The sequence below is a fragment of the Meleagris gallopavo genome, chromosome 20 (assembly GCF_000146605.3).
Source record: "Meleagris gallopavo isolate NT-WF06-2002-E0010 breed Aviagen turkey brand Nicholas breeding stock chromosome 20, Turkey_5.1, whole genome shotgun sequence".
Classification (NCBI taxonomy): Eukaryota; Metazoa; Chordata; class Aves; order Galliformes; family Phasianidae; genus Meleagris; species Meleagris gallopavo.
The window spans coordinates 1123154-1146163 of record NC_015030.2 but is presented as its reverse complement, the minus strand read 5'-3'; the positions used below and the strand labels follow the sequence as shown (position 1 = coordinate 1146163).

Here is a 23010-nt window from a genome sequence, read left to right as displayed (position 1 = left end):
CTTTCCCTCAGGCTGAGTGTTTTTGGAAAGATTAACTGAAATCAGTTGTGCCATTGCTGAGAACGAGGGCGAGGGAATTGGGTCAGTCTGTTCACATTAACAAATTCCAACTGTTCTTTCACAGGACTTCAGTGCCTCCAGCCATGAGGGCAGCAGAGGTGCCCTTTGCTGGGGCCAGGAAAACCTATGAGGCTTTAGCAAAAGTTGAAATCCTTTTAGAGCAACCCCTGACACGTGTTTAGCAAAGCTTGTCAGTGTCCAGCAGTTGAAAAATCTTTGCAGTTTCTACACCAACCATGCTGTTTCCCCACAGAGCTCTGATCTGCAGGCTGTATTTACAGGCTCCAGCAGGATGAGATCACAGCCAGAGGCCCAGCAGGCAGCAGGAGCAGGAAGGAACAAGTTAAAAGCGAGGTTTCCCCGTGGATTTGTGGTGGACAGAGATTTAAAGACAGTTTGTTTTAAGCTAGAGGCAGCAAATGAGGTCAAATGAATGGTTTGGTGGAAGGAGGACAATTTGCAGTTAGTCCTAAACCAAGAGGAAGAGCTGCATCTGCCTATGCAATGGCATAGCCACCCAGAGAGCAGCCCACATTCCCATTCTCTGCTCCTGTTCAGTGCTTTGCACTCGAGGGGAACCTGCAAACTGCAGGATGGATGGTAAAAGGTCTTTAAAGCCCCAAGTACCCCAAGTAATATTTGCTGCATAGATGTTCACTACATGGTGGTAAAGAAACATAAAGGCAGCGTGTGCCCCAGGTATTTCCTTGGAGAAACCCAATTTTTTTCACTTTAGAACACAATCTAAGAAAATTTAGTGATCTGTAATTAAAACTCACAACAGAGAAGAGTGGCCATGTCCAAGCAGGGGCCCCTCACCCGAAGCTATGGACAGCTATCCCCATTCTGCTGCTCAGTAACTTCTGCTGGTACATCAGCTCTGAAGTCCCATTTCAGTTCCTTCTCCATCCCTGTTCCATGGGCCATCACCTCCCATCTCAGGAGAACTCGGCCCCCGACAGGACCATTTTTCCTGTCCCATAGGCAGCTGTGGTTAATGCCATGGTGAGACCATGCCCAAAGGTGGTGGCCAACGGGTCACATCAGGACACAGACCCACAGGACCTCCGAGCAGGGTCAGGCAGAAGCATTCTTCACTCTTGGAAAGGTTTTGTAGCAGGTAGAAATATTGCAAAACACACACAAGCACTCAGATTGATTGAAAAACACAACCCTCATGATCATATATCCTGTCTAATTTTACTTTCAGGAAACAAATGAATTAGCAAATGTAATTCTCAGGAAAGCTTGAGAAAAGCAATTTTTAAAGCCTGTGCACTCAAGCATACTTGTTGGAATCTCCTGCGAGGGTTCAAAGCATCCAGAGCTGCTCCCTCATACTGTTGCCCAAACACAATTACGCATACATTTGCATTTCAGATGCTGAATACTAAAGTGCATCCGGAATGATTCAAGTTACTTTTTTTTTTTCCCCAAACACTGAGAGTAATTTTCATTAAAGACACCCTTGAAGGAAATCCTAATCAGCCTGCAGACATTCCCTCAAGATGAGCAGACTATTGTCACAAATTGTTTTCTCAGTTTAAGGTTATTTTCGCTCCATGCAGCGAAATCCCAGCTAGCCTTACGGAATTTGGTCTTACTGTATCTTTTTACAATATTTATTGCCTTCATTTTGGAGGCTTATCCTTCACTGAAGGTGCAAAATAGAAAACCTGCTCACAGAAATGGCACTGGATAGGCCATTAGCACATGGGGGTTTCAGCCCAGCCCCTGGCCTCACCGAAACCACCAAGAATAAAGGGCTTGGAAACACAGCGTGCAGTTATTTTTGATGGCCACCACTCTATTGCAATTTCTCTTCCTCTTTGTGGGATGTCTACTATTTTTGGGCCAAACAATCGCTTTCCCTTATACAGACACAATGAATTATTCAAAAATTCAAATTAGCTGTGACATTTCCAAATCACCTTCTTTTAGCAGACAGTCAGCTAAAAACAATAGGACGGCAAAAAATACTAAGCTAAAAACAATAGCATCACTTCCTCTGTGTTTCATTTATTCTATTCTGAGATCTGTGGCTCCTGTTGTGTAAACTCTCCTCCTCTAAGTGCTGTCAGTCAGGACCACAATGCAGGAGATTAATGTGCATCCCATAGAGGTTGCTCTGAGAAGGAATAATTAAAGCAGGATTCCTCTTCCAAACTGTGGAAGTCAAGTTGGGACAGCACCCAAGCCTTGGCTGTTATGTGACACCCACAGCACAGGAAGGGCCCTTGGGTGATGCTGGAAGCAGCACGGGCCATGCACAATGTCCAGCTCAGCCTTGCAGGGACCCATGCAGCTCTGTGTACAGACCCACAATTTGAAGGGTCACCCAGTGATGGTATCTCAGACCCGTCAGTATCCTCAGCATACTCAAGATTGAGAAATGGTATCACAAATCTGTACATTTGGTCTCAGAACCCACCATCAGTACTGATGTTGCTGGGAGCAACACATGTAGCCCTTAGCACTGCCTTTGCTGCAGATGCAGTCCCACTTCCCTGCCATGATTCACGGTAGAGCTTTGGAGAGAAACTGGCCCCCTCTATTATTGAGGGGGAACTGAGCTTGTTCTTGGAAAAGAAAAAGCTCTGAAGAGACCTCATTGTGGCCTTCCAATATTTGAAGGAAGTGTATAAGCAGGAAGGGGAATGGCTGTTTACAAGGGTGGATGGTGATAAGACAAGGGGGAATGGTTTTAAACTGAGACAGGGGAGGTTTAGGTTGGATATTAGGAGAAAGTTTTTCACCCAGAGGTGGTGAGGCACTGGAACAGGTTGCCCAAGGAGGCTGTGGATGCCCCATCCCTGCAGGCATTCAAGGCCAGGCTGGATGTGGCTCTGGGCAGCCTGGTCTGCTGGTTGGCGACCTGCACACAGCAGGGGGTTGGACCTGGATGAGCACTGTGCTCCTTTTCAACCCAGGCTATTCTGTGTGATTCTATGATTATTGCCTGATTTCCGTGGTATACACTGCCTGTGGTTTATTTAGGCCCCTGCCTCCCCTCAGTCTCCCTGCTAATATTAAACAGCTTACCCTTATCCACACTAAATCTGATCACTACACACTGTCCAAGTCACATTTAGAGCATGTTTAGTGCTGGAGAAGTGAAACATTAAATCACTTCTTTCCACCTGTCTCAGGAAACAGGATTTTCAGTTCCCTTGCCTCATGCTAGAAAATAAAGGAAACCTGTTTATAATAATTGACCACATAAATATCAACCTATTCTAAAATGGACTGCACATACCTGGCCATCACCAAACATATATGATATGTCTGTTTCTTGCACCAAGCCAACAAGCATCAGTGGTGAAAACAATGCAGAAGTGCTGCACCAACACTGACCCAGACTGCTGGGTTCACAGCGCACAGCATGGCCAGGATTTAGCTCAGTCTTATCCTTCCCCTTACCCCCCTGAAAATCTCAAATCCAGTACCTCCATGTACACACTGCAGATATGCTGCTTGGAGATCTCTCTTCAAAGGTGCCCTCAACAGAGGACTGGCACTGCCATGCAGACTCAGGGCAAGTCCTCCTGTCAGGCTTTTCTATGGGGTCAGGACAAAGCAGTTGCATTTCCTTCAAATTCCTCCCATGCACTGCAAAGTATTCCTGTGAGCTGAGATTTTGGCAGACTAGGATGACAACTGCCTTTAAGGAAATCATGGAACAGGGACTGCCCAGTGACTGGTGTCCTTAACTGCTGCTCCACACCATGAAATCATCCGGAGAGCAAGTTTGTATCAGTGACAAGGAGAAGGCATCAGGGTAGCTCTGAAGTCACCAGCTCTGTGCCATGACCTCCAGCCACCATTCTCTTTCTAAGGGACATGCAGCATGTTGCCACTGCAAAGAATCTTTTGGGGTGACAAAGTGAAGGAGAAAAGCTGCTCCAGGCTGCTGGGGAAGGTCCTCGTGCACTGGCACAGCAGCCCGCTCTATGCCAGGTTATACTCTAATGGGAAGGCAGAAGACTTTGATATTTTGTGCCAGCATGTGCCCGACAGGGAGCTGAGCAGATGACTTCCCCTAGCATTGCATGCAGCCTCAAACCACAGCCCTCCTGTGCATCCCACTGAACCCAAAAGCTTGCATATTACCTGGCATGTCCTGTCAGCCCCAGAACCCTTCACCATTCCCCGTAAGCAAAGGCCAAAACCACCACCTAGAGAGTCACACACTGATTTCACCTTCCTGAAATCAGTCTAGCTTCTTACCAGGGTGGAGAACTAACCATGCACAGAGCAATCATGGACAGTATCTCCATAGGGTCAGCCATTCCCTGACCCTCCCCTTCTCCCATTTGCAATTGACTTGTACCCAGCAAGGGGAGTTTTATCCCTTGCAAAGCTCCTGGCTTTTTAAGCCTTTTTGTCTCACAGCTGTGGATAGTCATGTATCCTTACACATGACCAATCTCTCCTTTGATTTCAGCTTCTGCTGAAAGGCTTTTGCCTTTAATGAGACCTTATTACAAGCTCTCCCCATCAACTGGACATTTTGTGAAAAGGTGTGATTTTTTTGGCTGGGTTTCAAATAGGCTATTTCTCAATTCCTGTGAGCACTATTGTTGCTGCGTTACAATACCAGGTACACAGAAGTGCCTGAAGCCATTGTTACTACGTGTATCTTTAACCCCAGCCAATGCTTGTGCTTGCGGCTTGGGGACAATGTGCCACTTGAAATCCATCTGCGAATCTCTCTCCATGGAGTCAAGTGGGTTTTGCAGCCGGCAGCGCTGACCCCTTCTATTCCATGAGCTTCTATTCCATTCCTACCTTCAGCCCCAGGTCCAGTTCCTTGAGAGAGCTCTTTATTTCACTGGTGAGGATGTTCATGCGCTCACATTCCTGGAAAGCAACCACGATGTACGGTGTCCTCTCCTCCACCTTTGCCATCAGTTCTGCAATGTTAAACTCATCCGTCAGCTTCTCTAGCATCTCATCCAGAAGAGCTTTCACCTGTGTGCCAAAGGGAGTGGAGAGGGATGTTAGTGAATGACCCGTGGGGCTTCTCCAACTGACAGCTGTCTGAACAAGGGCTGAAAACTCCATCTGCCAGTTGCTGTCTCCAAAAACAATCACTGCCAGCTATGCTGGGCATCGCACCTTTCAAAGACCTTGCCCCATCCTATTAAAATTCAAATGCTTACAAAGTTAATGTCAGAAGAGACGCTTTCAAAATGACGGCTTAAAAATGTCAGGGCAACATGTAACGTTCTTCTCTCTCCTTGGGTCTCAAGTCTGCACTCTTACTTCTTCTAAGGTCAGCCTCAATGCGAGAAGACTGATGGGGCTGTAATCTCAGCTGAGCCTCAGGATAACTGAGCTCATGAGCTGCTTTTCTGTGGTATATTGATAGAGAGAGGTGATTATATCAAACTGAATTTTAAGCTGCATTCTGAACTAATAGAGCTGTGGAAGAAAAGTGCAATGAAACAAAGTTGTTTTCAGGTCACCGACTCAATTTGGTTTGGAAACCAAGTTGATTTTTCAGGAGTGCAGTTACACTTCCAAAATCTGATGTACAAAGCTGGCAAGTGGGTGACAACAACAGCTTCCAGCCACTGGCAGAAGCAGCCCACGGGTAATTTCATTGCCATGCCCTCTGACATTCATATTCTGGACTCTGACACTCTTCCATCGTTGCACTCCCAAACCCTCCATGCACACACTGGAGCTATGAAGAAATGATGAAGCACGGGCTGCTACTGCAGCCAATGAGGTGGCTGAAGCTGAAGCTCAGCTGGAAAAGCTCTTAAGCTGCACCTGGTGCAGTATCGAAGTACCCTATAATTTGAAATTCCCCCGCAAATCTCTCTGGCTCTGATTTTATTCACAACAATGACGGCTCATTTTCTCTAATGTGGCCTCAGAAACTTGTGGGAGTAACTGGAGCTCAGAGCCTCAGGAAAAAGACAGCTTTCCAGCAGCTCTGTGCAAGATCTCTACAACCACCTCAGCCAAAAAAGGGGTAGAAATCCACAAATGGAGGAGTGGAGAGAACTCTGTCCTCACTCCCTTGCAAGGATTGAGTGAAAGAGGCATGGCCAGTGCCAGTTGTAAGTCAGGTAATGACAGATATCTCTCCGAGAAGAACATGAGCTGTGGGAGCATCCCCCAGGCAGGAAGCAGTGCAGCCAGGCCATGCTCAGCTTGCCTCCAGGCAGCTTTCCTCAGAGATCACAAAGCCCACAAGGGCTCCCTGGCTGTCTGCAGGAATCTGCAGCAAAGCCAAGCCCTGTGATGCCACTGGATCAACCATTGATAGTTCTACTCTGGCCACGGAGCTGAGTTCCAATTAACGGGCAAAAAGAAAATTATTCCCATTTGAGTATCTTCTTTGGCTTTGCTAAGTCTGGGTTATTCCCCTCACCTCAAATTCCAGCATGATCTGAAAACTGACCATTCCTGCCCCTTCTGACTGTCCCTCAGGCAAGGACAGCAGTGCCCAGCAGCACAGCAAGCCAAAGGAATTGTGTGAAATCAGAGCCTTCACTTACGCTTTCTATTAGCCATTCATTAACCTGCAGGGCTTGAAACAGAAGCCTCAAGTCTGCAGAAATCAAAAACCGAGCAAGTGTTGGCTGGTTTCAGATGCTGGTATGAATGCTAGGGCTGGATTTTAATGAGCTGTGAGTTTCAAGAGGAAGAGCTGAGATCAATCTGAGACACGGGCACAGCGGATGGGCTCGGCTGGAAATGAGGAATGACAAGGCCCCTGGGAGCTGGGCAGGACGCGGTGCGTGGCAGATGGTGTGTGGAGCTGTTGGTATGCCAGTCACAACACGGTGCATGGGGACCGGTGGCTCAGAGGTAGGGGAGGCCACAGAAGGTTTATTTGCAACGTCTTTGCAGGATGATAATGAAGGCACTGCAGTTCAGGGGGTAATTAAAAGCCACTGTCCTATTACTGACAATACTCCAATTACAACCCGCTGCGGTGACGTTCAGCATAATATGAGGCTGGTGGTTTTAGACATCCGGTTTGCTTCTGGCAAAGGCAGAAGACGTTACAGCACACAGTTGTGAGGCAGACCTGAGCAGTCAGAGCTGCTGAGGAGCGAGACAGCTAGTAAACACAGCCCATTTTTCAACCACTCTCACCGTTTCTTCCCTGGTCCCCACTCCTCCTTCGCCCATGCTGCTGTCGCGGGGCTGCATCTCCAGCACGACGCGGAAGAGCTTCTCAGAGCTCTGGGTAAGGAATCCAATCTCAGCGTTGGGGTGGAGGCCATAGAGATAAGGAGACTCTGGTGGCAAGGTGTCATCTATGTACTGCACACAGAAGCAGAGGTCAGATACAAATGCAGAGCATTCAGCCTTCAGAGTTCACGGGGCTGGAATTACTGCCCACCAAGAAAGTAAGCCTTGGCTGACACCACTCTGCTCGTGGCCTTGAGCCCCACAGGACAAAGGTTTTACTCCTACTGTGAAAATTTGGTAATTGCTCAAGTTTGGCTTGGCTACATCTCTCAGGCTCAGACCTTCTCTAGCAATTATCTGCTGTGTGTTTCAGCATGAATATTCTGAAATCCCCTGTGTGAGTTTAGCTTCCAGTAGTTACGTTTTATGAACAAAACCAGCCTAATACGCCTATCCCTGCTGCTGCATTTGTGTACAAAGAACAGATGAGATCAGTAAGTAGATCAGCATGACCCGACCCGTCAGCGTTTCTCACCAAAATTGATAATAAAAGGAGCTTGAAAGGGCCACTTTAGCAAACAGCTTGTGGATGTAATTTTCCAGAAGCCCCGCTCAAGTCTCAAGAACCAATACCATTCATGCATGAACAGAATGAGCCCATGCCGAAGTAGCAAACTACCATTAGACTTGGTTTATCCAGGGGATTGATGAAATGTCAGTGGAAACAGAACATAATGGGAAATAACAGGAGGTGTGCTCAAACACTGCAATCCTATTCACTGCCTCCTAAAACAGATTATAGGGCAGTTATGGAAGTCATTACACTTCTGTGTATAAATAATGCCAGAAAACAGAGCTTACCTGATGATAGCCATTATAGTCCATGTTCCCCGGGAGAGGGAATCCTGGAGCAAGGAAGAATTCACCCTCCAGCATTTCCGGCTTAATAAATTCTTCCAAATAGGTCTTGCAAAGCCGTCTGTCCCAGTCATCTGTAATGTGACCTCCGTACATGATCTCACCAAAGAGGTAGCGTAAATCATCGTATGGGACCTGCAGGATGAAGCAGGAGGCTGTGACAGAGTTCAGGCAGCACTGCTGAGCTGAAGGCTACAGCTCTAAGACTGATCTGCTCAGTGAGTGCTTCCATTGCATTGATCCAGTTTTCTAAGTAAACAAACATTAGGCAGTAGTTACGTCCTGCCCAGGAAAAACAGCATCACTGCACAGACTTACGCAGCTTTCCACTGAAATGCAAATTTGTTCCAAATTCTATTAAACCAAAGACCACTATGTATTTCTAGCGAATACAGACCACAGGTGCTATTTTATGAGATTTGTAAGCTGCTGTAGGTGTTGAAGTTTCCTGCCTCACAGTAAAGATATACCAAACTGTGATGCTATAAAACCAAAGATACCAAGAAAATGACATTTATGGAAAACCTGTGGGAGTTTCAGCATGATCCAGTTCATTACTGGAAGTTAAAAGCCTCCAAACAGCAGCCAGCCAAAGCAAGCTGATCTAGTGCCCAATCTGGTGGGTGGTAACCAGCCCATGGCAGAGGCTTGGAACTGGGTGGGCTTTAAGGTCCCTTCCAACCAAAGGCATTCTGTGATTCTGTGTCCATTCACTCACCTTCGAGCTGGCCTCCAGGTAGTTATAGAGCACGTTAACAGAGATAGTGAGGTCTCCAGTGTTGAAGGGGTAGGACCGGTTCCAGCCTTGGGGACCAAACTTGCGTCTTTCTGCCACCACAGCATGGAAATAGCAGAGGGCAAACAGAATGCTCTTGAACTCGTTCTCCCGAGTGCACATCTCCAGGGTATCCTGCAACACAGGCAGGGAGGCAGAGGTAAGTTCTTCCTCCCAAGTACACCAGATTTCAGACAGCTGTGAGCTGATTCGCTCCATGAGTTCATTTCTGAATAACCTACGTGCCCTCGAGCTCCCTGAGACAGTGGGTTTCATCGCAAATGTGTTGGTAAATTCCATTGCATATTTTATGAATTCATGTTTTCCTTCGTAAATCAAAGTGATGTTGTAATCTGAGAGCCAGGAAGAGAAGGAAAGCTGCACCCTTCCAGTGCCAGGGTGTGTCCTGCATCCCACATCAGGGAGATGGAGGGGCAGTGCAGATGGGGTGACAGCCCTGAGGCACCTCTTGCCCAGGATGATGGCACCTAGATGACACTTCATTCTGCCCCCTTGGATACAAAAGGTTTCTTGGAGCAGTATCTTTCTAAGCCACGGGGCTGAAGCAATGGAGAACTCTTGTGGGGCAGCAGTGCTTGATGCTCTGCACAAACCCAGCCCAGCCTTGCACTGTAGCAGCACATGTGCTGATGGCACACCAAGGCAGATATGAGAAGATCCAAGCAGGGATGACCAAACGTTTGCAAAGAAAAACAAAAAACAAGCTCCCATAAGGTCAGCACAGCAACTGGTGCTTCCCTGCCCAATTTCTAGGCTATGCTTAAAGCTTGAATACTGACAAAGTAGTAGTCATGGTGGAAGGGCAGAAGCCTGATTAATTCATCACTGACAATGCACAAATGAAAGAGATCCAAACAGCCAGAAGGAAGCAGTGAGAGATCATCCCAGCAGGCAGGACAGGGGCAGCCTGGGCAGCCATTCCCGGTCCTGGCACATGGAAATCACTTCTATGGGATAGCAGAGCCAAGCAACAAGGGTCTGGAGGTGAATGCACAGCACCTGGGCCAAAGCTCTGCTCTCATGGATGGGTCTGAGGCGTCTTTCTGTGGCTGAAGTCTGGTGGATGTTTCCACTGCTCCTGCCCCTGCTCTGCATTGGCTAGAGCAGCAGATCCCCTTCCCCGTGACAGGAGAATGATGGCATGCCCCACTGCCAGCAGCACAGATCTCCCGAGAACCAGGAGATGGACAGTTGGGAAGGACAGACCCCCACCTCCATCCAGGTCCCTGCAAACCCCCCGAGAAGCACAGTGTCCAGGGCACCGTGGCCATGACCTGCACTCAGGCATAGACCTGAGTGAGCAGAGAGCATCCTCCCTGTCAAGGACAGACCCTTTAGTCCAACTCTGTTATGCAATAAGGACCATAAAAGGCACCTGTGTGACTTCCCTCCATCATCTTCACCTAAAGTAATGCACTTTAGTGTTAGACTTCTCACCAGCTGCAGAGCTCAGGGTCTCTGCTAAACAGGGGGAACCAGTTGCTGCAAAGTGTACGAGATGTTGACTAACTGCATAGCACTCAAAACAGCTCAATTCCTGTTTTCTTCTTGAGGACACTGGATTCTGAGCTCCCTCCACTATCAGTAACCTAATGAAAAACAGATTTTTCATTTCAGAAAATACCCCTGGACTTCAAAGAGAGCTTCCTGGTATGAAAACTGAGTATGAGACTTTTGCAGGCTCATTGGCCTCTCCATTTGGTTGTGCATTTTTATTTCAGCCACAGACCAGAACGATATCCCCACACACACAATAATGACCCTTCTCAGTGGCTTTCAGCTAAAAGCTGAATTTGAACATCTATTCTGAACAAGGCAAAGAAATGAGGTGTAAAGGGGCTCCACCCACTCACTCCAGGATTTGTGATAAGAGACATTTTATAATACTCTGGCAATTCAGAAGATGCTAATTACTATCTAATTGAAATGAGCATGGGCAGGATGAAAACGTTACTTTGGGTGAAGGTTCTCCCTTCCCTCATTCTCCAGGACATTTCGTGGAGTTCAGGATGATAAATGACAGTATGAATGACAGTAGATAAAAATGGAATAATCTTCTCTGACTGCTGGCATTAATCCTTGTGCTGTGGCTCCCACTCTCATCTCTTTGGAGAAAGCAGCTCCTACACTTGAGACACCCCCCATACCATTTCCTTGCCCCTTGAAGCAGTGCCATGGGTCCAGCACAGCTGCGATGCTCCTGCCTGATCCCAAGTGACATGGAGAGAAAGATGTGCCCTTTGTGCTCCTGGTGTAGCCATCAGCAGAACAGAGAGGCTGTAGTGAGTGCAGTGCCACGAGGAGGCAGGCAGAGCAGTGGGAGCTCTTGCAGGCCCTGCTGGATGCTGTGGTTAACAGGCAGGGTGCTGCTGGGAGAGCTGCATGCCCAAGGCAGCGTGTGTGAGTGAAGGTAACGGACATTCAGGGCAGCAGAGTGCAATGGTCCATATCTTTTGAAAGGAATCATCATAAATGTGAGCTGTTAGCCCTTAGCCTTTGGGGTCATGCACAAAATAGGCTGGGCAGAAGTGCAGCAGTGATGCATGACAGCTCCAGCACCACCTGGAAGCCCAGGCTGCTCCGGGAGCCACGCTGCTCCTGCACAGTTTGTTGTGTCTCACTGCATGCACTGAGCCCTGCCCCCTGAAGACACAAAGAGAAGAAGAATATTTGCCCATCGCTGCCACACGCTCTGTTTTCGTGCCCCCTGCACAGGATTCTGCTGCAGCCCTGCAGCAAAGAGCAGAGATAGCAGGAGTGTAGTGTGTGATAACCTCGAGCTGCGTGCAATAAAAGGAATAAGCAGCCTGCCACCAGCCCTAGCAGAAATTAACTGTGATCACCACAGAGGGTGAAGTTCGGGCCGCTTTCCTCTCTGTGTCTCCGGATTACAGATGTGACATGCCACTCACCAACCCAAAATGAGGGACACCACCACGGAAATCAAGTCAAATCACGACAGAAATGTTTCCCAAATGATGAAGAATCATAGAATAGAATCATAGAATCGCTCAAGTTGGAAAAGACCTTCAAGATCATCGAGTCCAATCACAGCCTAACCAAACTAGCCTAATTCTAACAACCCTCTGCTAAATCATGTCCCTGAGCGCCACAGCCAGATGGTTTTTAAACACATTCAGGGATGGTGACTCAACCAGCTCCCTGGGGAGCCAAGTTTGATTCTGTAACAAAACATCCTTTTTTTAAGAATCATACATTAATGACAAATGCACAAATTGGGCTGAAATCCAGCATGCTGTGACCTCCTGCAAGAAGGAGGCTGGCCAGGATCGCCCAAGTCCTCCACTGGGAAATGGAAAGAGACCCACCAAGCCCCCAGCCCGCCCAGCGGGACGCTCCCTACCTGGTTGAAGTTGTCAAGGGCTTTGTGCAAGTTGGCGTGCATCCCTGTCGGCGGCTCATTGGTGATTTTGATGGAGTTCTCCAGGATGCCCTGCGGAATGATGTGGCTCTCTGGGCACGGAGCTGGCTCTGCGCTAATGAAAACACGGAAATCCCGATGGCTGCCCTCACTGTGCTGCTCCAGCTTCTTCTCCAGAGATCTCAGCCACTTGGCCACCAGATGGATGTTCTAGTAGGAACAAAGAAGACACCACTTAATTTATAACCCCACTGACACCCAAGCCCATCGGGCACCAAATCCATTGTGAGGACTGACACCCACCAAGGCTAAGCCCTGGAAAGCAATACTTGCCCCAAGAGGCCCTCTGTGTAATTCACAGCCCAAGTATCTGGACATATCAATTTTAAATTCAAAATAATCAATATGAATGACCAGCAATTAAGCAAGCCATTTTAGGATCATTTGTGTTCTTGGGGCTGATAACATCCTGTTCATTACAGTTATGTACAGCTGATGAAGTAACATTATTTCCCCAGATCTGCCAAGCCCAAATTAAAACGCTTGCTAATTTTGAACAGAGTAACAGTGAGGATCCATTAAGTGCAAGTTAGTGGGGAAAAGTTCAAGCAAGTGGTTTTATAAATATCTTTAGCTTAAAATAATAAATTATTTGTGCAACTATTTACATCTACCTGTGAGAAAATTAATCAGTTTTATGCAGAGATGGCAAAATGAATACAGACTCGCCTTGTTTTCTACACTGTTTTCTAGCTTCCAGGCAAGAAAATAGCTTCCCTGACATTAGGAACAGGTCGGGCTCCTGGGCTAAATCTCCTGTAATGCTGAAATGTGGTGGGTAACCCAAGGTGGCTGTGCTAACAGGCGCTCTGGAAGGTGATTTATCCCATCCAAAGACAGGACAAGGATCCTGCTAAATTTAAATTAAAAGCAGATGCCAAGAAGATAAACTGCTTGCAGGTGGCAAGGAAATTACATAAAGGAATCACATAATAGGCTTAGAATAAATATATATCATCTATAAAAAGGATCAGAAAGGAGCTCTCATGGTTAAACAGCAGAGTAATGGAGACTATTAAGAGTAAAATGACATTCTTCAGAAAATGGAAATCGCGTCCAAATGGGAAAAACTGGAAACAGCACAAAATCCAGTCATGGTATGGCTGAAAAAGACTTTAAAGAGCAATCTTCTGAAAACCATAAAAACTAATAATAAAACCTTCTCCAGAAACCAGAAACATATCAGAGAGCCTATAAAACTAAAAGATGAGCAAGGTGCACCCAGAGCGTCCAAGAAAGGCAAGGCCACTACGGAACGCAGAATGTATTTGCAGAATGCTCTCCAGCTGCATGCTGAGCCGGTGGCACCTCTGAGGTTCTCCACCCAACTTCCTGCTCACAGCAGGCTGAGGCAGAGCAGGCTGCCCAGCACTGTGCCTCTGGGGTCTGGGAATATGTTCAAGGGTGGAGACTCCACAACTGCTCTGTGCTTAGCCGCCCTATCAGGAAAATTAAGGATATTATGCTTAAGGGAATTCCATCTTTCAGTTTGTGCCTTTGCTTCTCTTGCTTTTTCCCAGGGCACTGCTGTGAAGAGCCCGGCTCCATCTCCTGCACTCATAGAATCACACAGAATGGCCTGGGTTGAAAAGGAGCACAGTGCTCATCGAGTTCCAACCCCCTGCTATGTGCAGGTCGCCGGCCAGCAGACCAGGCTGCCCAGAGCCGCATCCAGCCTGGCCTTGAATGCCTGCAGGGATGGGGCATCCACAGCCTCCTTGGGCAACCTGTTCCAGGGCCTCACCACCTCTGGGTGAAAAACTTCCTCCTTATATCCAACCTAAACCTCCCCTGTCTCACTTTAAAACCATTCCCCCTTGTCCTGTCACTACCCACCCTCACAAACAGCCGTTCCCGCTCCTGTTTATTCGCTCCCTTCAAGTTCTGGCAGGCCACAATGAGGTCTCCCCGGAGCCTTCGCTTCTCCAAGCTAAACAAGCCCAGTTCCCTCAGCCTTTCCTCACAGGACCTTTCTTCACTCCTCCTGCACCACCGGATTTCAACCAACTGATCAACCCCCCCCCACTCCTTTACATGACAGACACTCCAGTCCCTTAATCACCAGGAAGACTCTTACACTGTAGCAGCAGATGAAGAGATTTTAGGATAAAATAACGAACTAATAACAACAATTTCCTAGGACCATATGGTATGCACCCTAAAGAAACTCAGATATGGAAGCACTGCATTACTGCTCGGTGTGCACTAGGCAAACTGGCAGGAGCTCTAATAAGCAATGAATTAGCACATAGTGTGAATCAGAGAAAATCAGAAATCTAAGATTTCCAGCCCATTTTAGATAGCTAACAGGGGGATGTCCAAACGTGAGCCTGACACCAAGAACTCCCTCTGTATTTGCTAAAAATGTAGAGGTATCTCCAAAACGTCGCTCAGCATATGCCTGTGTCTCTTCATGTTTAGATCTTAATCTGAATCAGATATTTACATTTCACTTAACAATACTACTGCAGTCTCATAGGAAAAAAAACAACAACAACAACAAAAACAAGACCCAAACAATTAACCCATAGGAAACAAACTGGGAAGCTACTCATAGAGCTGGAGCTGCTTACTGTATTTAAAAATTGCCTGAAGGAGAGAATGATTAGTGAGCTGACAAAGTAATTCCAGGTGGTAAAAATCAAAACCGATGGTAAAGAATTGCAAAAGTATGCCATCATTCTAAGTGGCTGGCTATGATGTGGCAGAAGAAAGAAATTCAGTGCTGATAGATGCTGTGATGCACATAGAAAACCAACCCTAGCTATATATATGTAAGCAATGTCGGATTCAAAATTGAACTCAGAGATCTTGGAGTTCTTATGGTTATACTCTGCAAATAACAGTTCCATGTTCAACAGTGTGACAGCAATCAAACATCAGCAAAGGAACAGCAAATAAAATGGGAAGCATTGGTATGCTGCTCTATGAAAGCATGGTGGGCCTTCATCTTGAACACAATACCCAGTGCTCATTTCTCTCTCCCAGAAAGGATATAACTTCCACAGAACAAGACACTAAATGGATCTGGACTTGCCAATTAGGAGAGAGATATCAGGGTGAAGATGATGAATGAGGGATAACAACATAGGGATGAACAGAGCAGTACTTTTCCACATGATGCATAACTAAATTGCAAATTCGCTGTCACAGGGCTCTGTAGAAGCAGAGATGATCAGAGAATGAAGCTCAGCTTCAATTCACAGGCAGAAAAACCACTGCATCCTTACCCTAACTGTGCACCCTTTCCCTCAGTTCCTGCACCTCCCTTCTTACAGGCAGGGAACTGGGCTAACAGTTTTCATTCTGGCCCAGCACAGTGTTTTTATGACCTGATGGCACACAGGAGCACCAAGGCCTCCGTGCTGCCTGTCACTTTTGCAGAAGAACTTGTAAAGGACTGATATACTCACATTTGGTATCTCAACTACTATTTTTTTTTGCCCTACCTATACATATATGCAGTCATCATAGTGAAAACTGACTTACAGGCTCCTAATAGCGACTGCAGTGCACGTGGATCTGAGCCCCAGCTCCATAAGCACTGCAGCTCTGGATCAGCAACTCCCACCCCACTGACCACAAAGCCAGAGCTCTGGGCTGTTCTGTGTCATGCAGGCACAACTGCAGCCCATGCTGCCTTCACAGGAGCTCTCTGCCTCTGGATCTGCACCAATTTTCAAGGGTACTGGAAAGGTGCATGCAAGCAGATGTCTGCAGGAACCAATCCCAGCACAGCATCACGAAGAAGGTGGGTGATCGTTTCCTAAACAAGGTGCATGCACTAAAATAAGCTAGCAGAGCAAGTGTGCAACTGTGTTTAAAGACTACAATGTCTTCTAAAAATGGGTACTTAAAACTATTTCCATTTCCTTCCTCTCTGTGGGGCTGCATATAAGGTGCATTGAGGTCTCAGGGAAAACTCCTACATCGTCTCCCTGCCCAAGACTCCAGATGTAAGTACCAACCCCCTACAGTTTGGTTGCTTTTTCTACACAACTTTATGGGGTTGTTCTGATGAAATGGATTTGAGGTGTTGGGAGAGCTGAGGAGAAGGAGGACAAAGGAACCATGTTCTGAGAAAGGCCACTCCATAGTAAACAACGGCCATATGAAGAGCAGCAGACAAAATGCAATTATAGTTGGCTGTTAGTGCTCCATTGCCTGTCCGATGCATTTACAATTTCAAGAGACAAGGTAATTCCCAGGGTCCAGGCAACCAACACACTCTAGAAGTTCAATTATAAAGCAGGAGTGGATGAAAACAAATAACCAATGTGTTTCAAACATCTGCAGAGATTTAGTAATTTGGGAGAACAGCTTAACAGAATAGCATAAGAAAAACCGAGCATTAGGAATCAATTTAATCACAGACTGTATACCTGATCCTTTTTATTTTCATCTCTAATTGGTAGTTTCTTCCTTCATCTGTTTTTATGGTGTTAGATGGCTGAAAAATAATTGCTTTAGCTTGTGTTGACATGACATAAATGACCGCTGTCAGCATTGCTGCCTTCAGTATCTCAGCCAACTTAAGAAACATTTCTAATCTAAAGATAATCAAAGCATCTGTATATTATACTTTTGTTTTTGTGATGGAAGGGGTGGAAAAGAAGCAGGAAAATATAGATTGGTACTCAGAATTCATGATTTAATTAAATGAACACGTCTGCAAGACACGGGCAGTTCAAACATGCTAAATTCTCTATTGAAAGGACAGGGACGCTATGGAGGGGATTCAGAGTTTTGAAGGAAAATTAATTCTCAGTAGGCAGATAACACAACTTGACAGAACATGACTAATGACAACCTCTGCGGTCATAATAATTCAATGTTATGTCAATTACCAATAATGGCAACACAGAGAATGCTGCACTGACACCAACCACGGCTGAGCGACTTGTTTATCCAACAGCCCCCTCCTCTCACTCGTCTGGAAACCTCCTGCTGGTTTCACGGGCTGCCTGTAGCTCTTCTTGGCAGAAAGAGGAGATAATGAAGCCCTGACCACTTCCCTACAGCTTGGGCTTCGCACACTGCCAAAAGCATCTCCCTAAATCACACTGCACAGTTTTGTGTCCTCCCGATTCCAGATGAGCCCCAGAAGACACATTTACCCAAGGCAGCAAGATAATTCGTTGCTTTATTTCATTTTTACTTTGCCAGATTTCAAGTCTGTGAAAGAGCTCTTGTGTGAAGGGCAGCTCCATAGCATCTGATGTCTTTGTCTGGCTACCATCTCAAATCCATGGGAGTGTTACCCCTCTTTATGAATGGAAAGATAAAGAAGCAGGTGGGAGCCAAATCCTGCCAAAGGAAACAGGCTGAAAAAGAGGTAAAGAAAGAAATCTGAGATATCCTCCCATGACACTGACCACTAGCACTGCATCACATTCCCTGCTCTGCCCTCTTTGCATCCCAGACTGATGGAGCAGCACAGAAGGGCTGGAAGGAACGTGCAGGAACATGAGAACGCCAGAGGTTTCTCTTTGGGAATTCACTTCCAAGCACCTCTATGTGCTTGTACTTCAGAAGGCAGGACATATATCACAGGATGCAAGTGTTCCTATGGCAACCATCAGAAATAGCACCACATATATATAAACCAGCACACACTCCACAATGCTGCTCCACTCCCTTTGCTGATAGCGACTGGAGATCCTACACAGCTCTGAAGCAGCTCTCTCCTTGCCTTATCACAAATCCCTGAGCAGTGGGAATTAGTTGTTTGCTCAAAGCCTCCTCCTCTGATGAGATGCTCTCAGAAAATAGTCATTTTACAGCAAGTGTGAAAGCTGGGCTTGGCAGCCCAAAGACAGCCCCAGTACTTGTATTTCACTGCATCATGGTGTGGTATATGAAAGGATAGGGGGGAGGTCACTGCTCCCTGGCCATGATAGCTCCCAGTGGTAGCATTAATCACACAAGGTCACAGAGTCATAAGGATTGGAATGGACTTCTGGAGATCCTCTCATCTACATCCCCCTCCTAAAGCAGGTTCTCTACAGCACAAGTCACACAGGAAAGTGTCCAGGTGGGTTTGAATACCTCCAGAGATGGAGACTCCACCACCTCTGTTACAGTGCCCTGTCACCCTCAGATGGGACCTATCCAGGGCAGAGCAGAGGGGAAGGATCACCTCCTTCGCCATGCTGGCCATGCTCTTTGTAACCATTGGCTGCCTTGGCCACCAGAGCACACTGCTGGTTCACAGTCACCCTGTTGTCCACCAGGACACTTAGGTCCTTCTCCACAGAGCTCCTTCCCAGCAGGTCAGTCCCCAGCCAGTACTGACGCACGCGGCTGTTCCTCCCCAGCTCAGAACTCTACACTCGCCCCTGGTTCCTCTCTGCCCACTGCAGCACGCTCACAGGAAGGCTCCATCCTTCTCCAGCCAACGACCATGGGAATGCTGCTACTGAACTTGGAGAACAAACTGGGTAAATACAGACCTTCCACTTCCAAACTGCTGCTGACATCTGCTCACAGGCCTGTAGCTCAACATGGAGAGGGGCCCTATCAGAGCACAAGAAGCAGCTTCTGTCACCAGAAAATGGAAAGTTCAACCAGCTGAGTAATTACAGCAGCCTATGTGAAGTTTCTGGACTTCAGTAGCTACAACCTGAGTCTTTTCAAACCCTAATTGTATGGATAATGTTTGACAGGGAAGAGCAAACTTGATTCTTGCAGTCAGCACTGCCTTAGCCCTATCTGCATCCCTTACGGCCTAGGGAATCCCTCCACACACAGCCCCAAGGAGGACTGCAGCACATAACAGTGAGTCCAACGACCTCACTGTCCTTTAGCCTCACTTCTGAACATGCTATCCACGGTGTCGATGCATAGCCAGTGATGCTCTCCAGCACCTCACTTGGACTGGGCAAGCTTGATATTTCTCCTCCTCAGCTTAGCCACTAAGAACTGACGAACATGACAGCACTGCTCAGCCTTTTGCTGCACTGGAAACTTTACATCCCTTCCCCCTTTTTGCTTGTGGTGACAGACACAGAGTCATAGACTCACAGAATGGTTTGGGTTGAAAGGGACTTGAAAGCCCACCCAGCTTCAATCCTCTGCTATGGGCTTGTTGCCCTCCACCGGCTCAGGCTGCCCAGGGCCCATCCATGTCCTTGGGCACCTCCAGGCATGGGGGTACCCACAGCTCTCTGGGCAGCAGTGCCAGGGCCTCAGTGCCCTCTGAGTAAAGAATTTCTTTCTAACATTTAGCCTAAATCTCCCCCCTTTTAGCTAAAACCATTCCCCCTTGTCATATCGCTATCAGACCATGTAAAAAGCCGCTCTCCCTCCTGTTTATAAGCTTACTTAAGTACTGGAAGGCTTCAATTAAGTCTTCTCAGGACCTTCTCTTCCCCAGGCTGAAAAAGCCCAGCTCTGTAAGCCCTCATCCACTGTGACCACAGCTCCAAATGAGATCATGTACTCCTTTTCTTCTAGAAGTTGAGCAAAAACAGGCTGATCTATGACCCTCCTGCTGAACAAGGTACAGAGAAGGCTGATGCAAATGGAGGGGTGAGCAGAAGACAAAGTCCAAACGAGCTGGCCTGAAAATTTAGCAGCACTTCCAGGATGCCTGCAAGCACTGGACTTTTTTTTAGAAGAGTCCTACAACAGAGGTTTCCAGGGCAGTCTTATGACAACACCAAAGCTGCAGTATCTACACAAGCATTAAAAGCCCAACAGAAACTTAATTCCATCCCAGATCAATACCTGCATTACCTGCTGGTCTGTAAGTGGATCTGAAAGTGGAAAAACTTGTGGATGGCTGCTATGACATGAGGTGGGAAGGAAAACACATGTCTGATAGCCAATACATTTCTCTAACAGAATGGAGAAAAACTCATGAACCAGAACTGAAAGTAGAATGGATAATTCTCCTTTTATATACACCTAGGAATGAAAGATACTGTGGCTGGAGGAAAAGTGGTTCTTTCTTTACTGAAGCAGAGGCTTAGTGTTAAATGCTTGCGTGTGCCTAGAATGGACAACACATCTCATAAAGGACACTATCTCTCATGCTTGCAGCTAAGTCTAGTGGTGCATTGCACAGAAGAAGTCTCCACTGTGTCTATCATGCATTAAGAAGTGCTCTGCCAGCGTCTGAGTCTCATACAGTTTTGTTCACTGTTACTTAGTTTAGTGAATCTGACTCACATCAATCTGACTCAGTGAAGCAATACCTATGAAAATGGAAAGATGCTCAAGAATTAAATTAACTTGATCACAAAGAGAGGGAAATGACATTTTAGCTAATGGATGAAGACTGCAATTAAATTGGGAATGTCTAATGTCTGAATTTTTCTCTGCATCAGTTCATCCAGATCTGCAGTTATAAACATGTAAACAAATTTCATTGTTTCTTTGCCAGTAGGTTGAGAAACATCACTTGGTGACTGCAATGACCACTGCCCTGGGAAAAACTTCAGAGCAGGGCTAGAGAGGGAAACCCAGCCAACACGGCTCACACTTGTATGTACTTAGTGCTCTCTGATATGCTAAGTTCTTTTCTCCCTAGGTACATGAGATTGCATGCATCAGAGACCTGACCTTCACATCTCCTATCACTTTTCCTTGTTTCTGAGCACTGGGTCCAGCAGAGAAGCTCCCCTCCTCAGCTCCTCCATCAACCAGATTGAGGATACTGCCACCAACGCGCTCCACAAACCTCCTCAATTCAGTGCCCTGCTGCATTGTCCCTCCAGCAGTTACAGGGTGCCTGAAACTCCCCATGAGAAGTGGCTCCAGAGCCAGCAAGGCTTCCCGACTTGTCTGAACAAGGCTTCACCCACTTCCATCTTCTGCAGTAGTCTTCAGCAGAAACCCACCATGGCCTCACCCAGACTGGTCTGCCAGACGACCTCCTAAGCTCTCAGCTGACTCTTCGACCACCCACAGGCATTCCTGCTGCTCTCCATGCATAGCAGCACTCAGTGAGCCACCCCAGCACATCTATGGAATCTGCTCCAGATGGCAGCCCTATGGCAGCCCTATGGCAGCATGTGGATCTGTAAGTTCTCCTGTTTGTTCTCCTTGCTGTGTGCAAGATGCTGGAACTCAGGGCAGCTGGATGTGACCTCTACCAAGGCAACTAGGAAGGTGCAAGGCTTTCCTCAGGGATACCGTAGAAAGGAGATATTTTTCCCCCAGATTTCATCTGTCAAAACATTTACAGACTCAGTTGGCCATCTCAGCTTCCCAAGTTGTGCCTAGAGAGAACAAAAGATACATCCTACTTATGACTGGCCTGCAAGGCAGATGCCCACAGCTATTGACAAGCACGCTGCCTACAACAGGCTCACCATACAAAGCAGGTTTGCCCCAGGTCTGCATGCTTTGCCAGAACTTCCCACCCTGCTTTCGTGCAGTCACAGCAGCACGCGCTGTGATGTTAGCTGCCTACAAAATCAGAACAGCAGGGAAGAGAGGAAATACGACATACAACGTCCATGCCAAGAGCCCACCAGAGCAGTTAGGGCTTTATCACCACACTCATGGGGACGCTGTGCTGAACCTTCTAGCAGTGGGCTCACCTTCTACTCCCAGTTCATACCTGCTGCTTTCATAGCAGGGATTTCTCCTGTCCAAAGTTCTTTTTCCCTTTGCTATTAGTCCTGAGCACATGATTTTGCACTATTCTACTAAATTTCATCCTATTTCAACTACTGTAGCCCTATAGTCTGTTCCAGCTACCCTGTATCACATTTCAGTCTTCTGTATGGACTACACTTCTGGTAATCAAGCATCAATGCAAAGCCATCAACACACAGTCATTTCTTTGAGCCTATGCAATGTTTTAAGTGAGATTAGTCCCTTGACTGCTCTTCAGCAATCCTGCTAGCAAAGTTCAACTTCTACAGCACCTCTAATGAATCCCTGTGTGGCACCTGCAGCCTTACTACAGCTCACATCTTTATTTCAGTGAAGCTCAGGGTTGGAAGGGACCTCTGGAGTCACCTGGTCCAAGCTCCCTGGCTCAAGGAGGGCCACCAAATTTATCTTCTCTATAACGTCAGTAATCTTCATAGTGCAAACCATCTGATAGACCTCATCCATCTTTAGAAATTCCTATTACAATTGATGCTTCTACCTGTATTTCTCATTTCGTCCTTCAAAGTTTGTTCTGAAACTTTGCATACCGTTTAAACTAATTAGTGTGCTCCAGTAACTTCTGTCTTTTTTGGAAGATGTGCTAAATAAGCCGTCATTTTCTAGTCAGATGGCATCCTCTGATTTGACAGATTCATCACAAAAGCTTGCAATGGACTCGCAGTTTCTTCTATCAGTGTTTTAATATTCAGAGGCATAGATTATCCAGCTCTCTGAGTCGAGCACATTATTCTCTTTGATCTGATTTTCCTCCTACTTTTAATAAATCTTGTTTTCCAGAAAAGTACATTTGCGTGGGTTTTCAACAGCCAGCCCTCAAGGACATCAAATCTTCCAACCCTGGGAGAGAGCCCTCACCAGCACTCCCACAGCCAAAGCATTCCAGGCAGGGACCAGAGGATGACAACAAGCGACCTGGGGAGATGCTGTTAGAGGAATTCTTGTGTTCACCTCCAGGAGGTGAAGAGCTTTCCATCCTCGGTCAGATCTCACCATTCCCTTCATGCGACACACC

The 23010-nt window shown here is 46.9% G+C and overlaps 1 protein-coding gene across 3 annotated transcripts in view; it reads right to left on the bottom strand.

The window, feature by feature from the left end:
- Positions 1-23010, bottom strand: part of DNAH9 (dynein axonemal heavy chain 9) — a 175424-nt gene that overhangs the window by 9173 nt on the left and 143241 nt on the right. For all 3 annotated transcript variants that reach the window (XM_031556283.1, XM_019621575.1, XM_019621578.1), the window contains 5 exons: positions 12294-12521; positions 8852-9043; positions 8077-8268; positions 7177-7347; positions 4849-5031 (listed from right to left, as the gene is read on the bottom strand). In XM_031556283.1, the coding sequence (XP_031412143.1) occupies positions 4849-5031; positions 7177-7347; positions 8077-8268; positions 8852-9043; positions 12294-12521 (966 nt within the window). The remainder of the gene's footprint in view (positions 1-4848; positions 5032-7176; positions 7348-8076; positions 8269-8851; positions 9044-12293; positions 12522-23010) is intronic.